Source organism: Triticum dicoccoides, chromosome 5A (genome assembly GCF_002162155.2).
Source record: "Triticum dicoccoides isolate Atlit2015 ecotype Zavitan chromosome 5A, WEW_v2.0, whole genome shotgun sequence".
Taxonomy (NCBI): domain Eukaryota; kingdom Viridiplantae; phylum Streptophyta; class Magnoliopsida; order Poales; family Poaceae; genus Triticum; species Triticum dicoccoides.
In genome coordinates, this window is record NC_041388.1 from 388,339,978 (window position 1) to 388,343,654 (window position 3,677).

The 3,677-nt window shown below is 54.9% G+C and overlaps 1 protein-coding gene across 1 annotated transcript; it reads right to left on the reverse strand.

Annotated features, from left to right (window-relative positions):
- Positions 1-1,501: 1,501 nt before the first annotated feature.
- LOC119301718 lies at positions 1,502-3,143 on the reverse strand. Its single transcript, XM_037578702.1, has one exon. It carries the CDS (start codon positions 3,024-3,026, stop codon positions 1,782-1,784), a length of 1,245 nt encoding a protein of 414 aa, XP_037434599.1. The 5' UTR covers positions 3,027-3,143; the 3' UTR covers positions 1,502-1,781.
- Positions 3,144-3,677: the final 534 nt, after the last annotated feature.

Sequence of the window (3,677 nt, forward strand, 5' to 3'; positions counted from 1 at the left end):
CTCTCCGCTGCCAGTTTTGTTCGCTCTCCATCCATCACGTGCTCCGTCTTTGGATACCGCCCGGTTCTCTGTTGCGAGCAACTTTTGTGCTGGGAAATCAGGCCTCAATGCGAGCCACTTATGGTTAAAGCTTGCTCGTACGGCTCTTCCATGTTTCCAACCACTGAGAGATGTACGTACTGTGTCACCGTATGGGAAATGCTAGTAGTAGAATGACCCTGGGTTTCGGTCTACCCTCTTTCTAAAACTTGGCAAACGAGATTTTACTATTTTTGAGTTTTGAAAATTTCCGTGGATTTTTTTTACGCACATTGGTACCGAGTCGAGACTCTTACCCATGTAACTTTTTATACAAAATATAATATGACGGTTTTTGTGACCTTCGTGAAAATGAAAAAAAAAATTGATGATGGTACATTTAAAACTTGCTCCGTAAACGGTAACACTCACTTTCTCATTTTTATCCCGTCACACATGATCATATTATCTTGGGAAAACTTGCATGAGTAGGTTTCTAACCAATACCTTTGGGCATGATTTGTTCCAGGAATTTCGAAAACAAGGAATACATTTGTTAAGTTTTACTTATAAAATTGGGCGGATTCCGGTGTACCCAGGTCCCAAAAATCCGCCCTATCAACGGATCACTTTCAATAAAATTCTCTCAAAGGCCCTTCATACAGCCTTTTAAAAACCGGAGAATGGTCGACAAGAACACATTAGTTAAGATCTAGGGTCTACTGCACATCACTGAAAGAATGGCGATGATTAGGATTTCGCAACTACTGCACATCACTGAAAGAATGATGATGATTGGGTTTTTTTTTTCTTTCTAAAGAAGAGTAGGGACCTGACCTCGACGCACAACACTCTAATTAAGAAAAACCCCAACCTCTTCCACTACGCAAGAGCATTTGAGAATACCTTCCACCATGCAAGAGCATTTGAGAACACATCATATTCATATGGCCCCTTGGCATGTTAATGCTCCATGACAGCACGCCAAGAGTTGCGTATGCGGCACCTTGTTTTGCTGCAGCACTCATTAGCCTAGCCAAGCCCCTCCACCCACAGCATTGTCGTTGTTTAATCCAAAACCATAACCACCAGCTCCAACTAATTAGTAGTAGCAAGGCTCTCTCCCTCAAGAAAATTATAATTAGCAAAGGGAACAACCAGCAAGCAATGACGATCCAGCGGAGCACCAGCATGTAGATGTCTCAATCTAAACAGCCCGGCTCTTGTCACCTATCACCCCATGATTGGGGATTGAATTTGTTGGCTTCTGATAACAGCCGACCATATGCTCCCTCTCTGTATCCCTTTTCAGCTAGTGGTGGCACTGGAGACCTGGAACGGGAGCCCCTAAGCGTAGCGGCAAATTATTCTGAGTGAAGACATGTAACCACTACTTGGTCGTTCTAATCATCGTTGGATAAAGAAGATCGTTTTCAAAGTCCGCAGTGGCATACCTAATCGACCAACCGGGCCGGGGAAATGATTAACAGAATCCAATCCAGCAATATGCCGCCTAAATTTTGAATTTGACAGAACACAGGTCGTAATATGGTTCGTCTAGCTGTTGAAAATCCTTGGCTATTGATGTAATGAACAATTTTTGGTCAGCCGAGCACGCAAAACTGCACACGAACATTGCTCGGAGGACAGCTGCAACTTACAACAATCGGGAGGGAAGCTCCCGCTGAATGAAGAACCAATCATCAAATGTAACAATGCCGGCCGGCCGGCCGCTTCCGCCGGAGCCGTCGTGGCAGCCATTACTAGCTCTTCCAGGCGTAGACGAGGAGCGAGAAGCCGTCGCCGCGGTGCAGCTCGGCCTCCTCGGGGCTGGCCCAGTCCATGACCGTCGAGCTGCTCGCCCACGAGGCCGAGGAGGATGCGATGGATGCTGACGACGACGAGCTTGCCTTGGCCAGCCTCCGCGCCTGCCCCCTCTTCCTCCGGTTCTCCCCATTGCTGCTGGTCTCGCTCCAGTCCCCTCTGCCCCATCTCCCTAGGTAGCCTGACAAGACGCCGGCGCCGCCTCTCCTGGCCTTGTCGAGCAGCTCCTTCTCCTTGGCCTCTGCGGTGTCGCGCTCTTCGCCGGCGGCGGTGTCGCCCAGCTCAAATCGGAAGACGAACACGGCGTGCGCGGGCGGGGACGCCGCGGCGAGGACGGAGGCGGCGTCTGTGAGGGCCGGCTCGCGCGCGGAGAAGAGCCAGTTGTGGAGGTCCCAGGAGACCTGGACCCGGTCGCCGCCGCCGAGGTCAACCTTCTCGCTGCCGCGGAACTTCCAGCGCAGGCGGCGGATGTGGAGCACGCGCTCGCCGTCCACGGAGACCGACAGGCCGACCTCCGCCTTGTCCTTCTCCTTGTCCATTTCCCTGTCCTTGCCGTGCCCGCGCGAGACGAGATCCAGCGAGATCTCCCGCTCCTTGCCGCGGACTTTGACGCAGGTCTTGTGCCCGCGGCCATGGGCCCCGTCGCGCATGGACACGTGCTCGCGCCGGGAGACGAGGACGTGGCCGGGGCCCGTCGGCCGCTGGGCCTTGGTCTTCCGGTACGCCTCCTCCGCCATGTCCCCGGCCACGACCGCCATCTCGCCGTCGACCACGACGGCGACGAAGTAGCCGGACGACGGCTCGGGCGAGCCGGGGGAGGCGAACCGCGCGCGGGTGAGGTCCCAGGCGAGGTCGATCCGGCGGTCGTGCACATGGAAGCGCTTGGACCCGCGGCGCCGCCAGAAGAGCCAGGGGCGGACGCGCACCGCGATGGTGGCCTCCTCGTCGAACTCCGGGCCGTCGTCGTAGCAGCCGTAGTCGGAGGCCGAGGAGGAGGAGGCGAGCGCCCCGACGCGGAGCACGGCCCGGAGGCTGAGGCCGAACGCGGCGCGCGACCAGGAGAGCGCCGCCAGGCCGAGGCGGGTCTCGTAGACGGAGGTGGCGAGGCTGGGCCCCGCCCCGGCGCCGGAGCCCGACGCCGCGGCCGGCGAGGCGCGGAAGAAGGCCGGGATCGCGTTCGGCATCGCGCGGGCGCGGGCACGGCTGCGGCGCCGGTGCCTCGGCTGGGGGACGGAAATGGGGTAGCTTTTTGGGGAATTTCTCGCTTCGATTTGGGAGAGGGAGGGGAGACTGCCAGACTGGGGGTTGGACTGGACCGGCTAGGCCGCGAGGCGGGAGGTAAATATAACTCTGCCGCGGTGGGGTTACGGCGCGGTGACGGGACTCCGGACACGTTGGACCCAGCTGGGTGTGGGGCCGCGCGACCGTGCCAGTTGCCAGTATGCTGCGACTACTCTGGCTTGGACCGGGCTGAGGAGGGCTCTCATCCTCTCGTGCTCGTTTTATGTTTTTTCCAACAAGAGAAAATTTAAATTATTATCTTCATCTTTGATACGAATGAATTTGTGTATGGTGTTCATATCACTGTCGTACATGAATGCCAATGGCATTATTCAACGGGCGGATACGGTTGGGCCTCGTAAGTTAAGTTTGTGTTCCGTCTATCAAGATAAATACAGTTGTGTCAACTTAAATAGAGTTGCGAGGAGCTTGTTTGTCAACTGGACATAAGAAGGGTATTACTTTTGCACATGACTAGGGCTGGGTAACGTACTATAGGAAATCAAACGGATAAAATATGCATACAATATGTAAACATGACATGAGATTCTCTC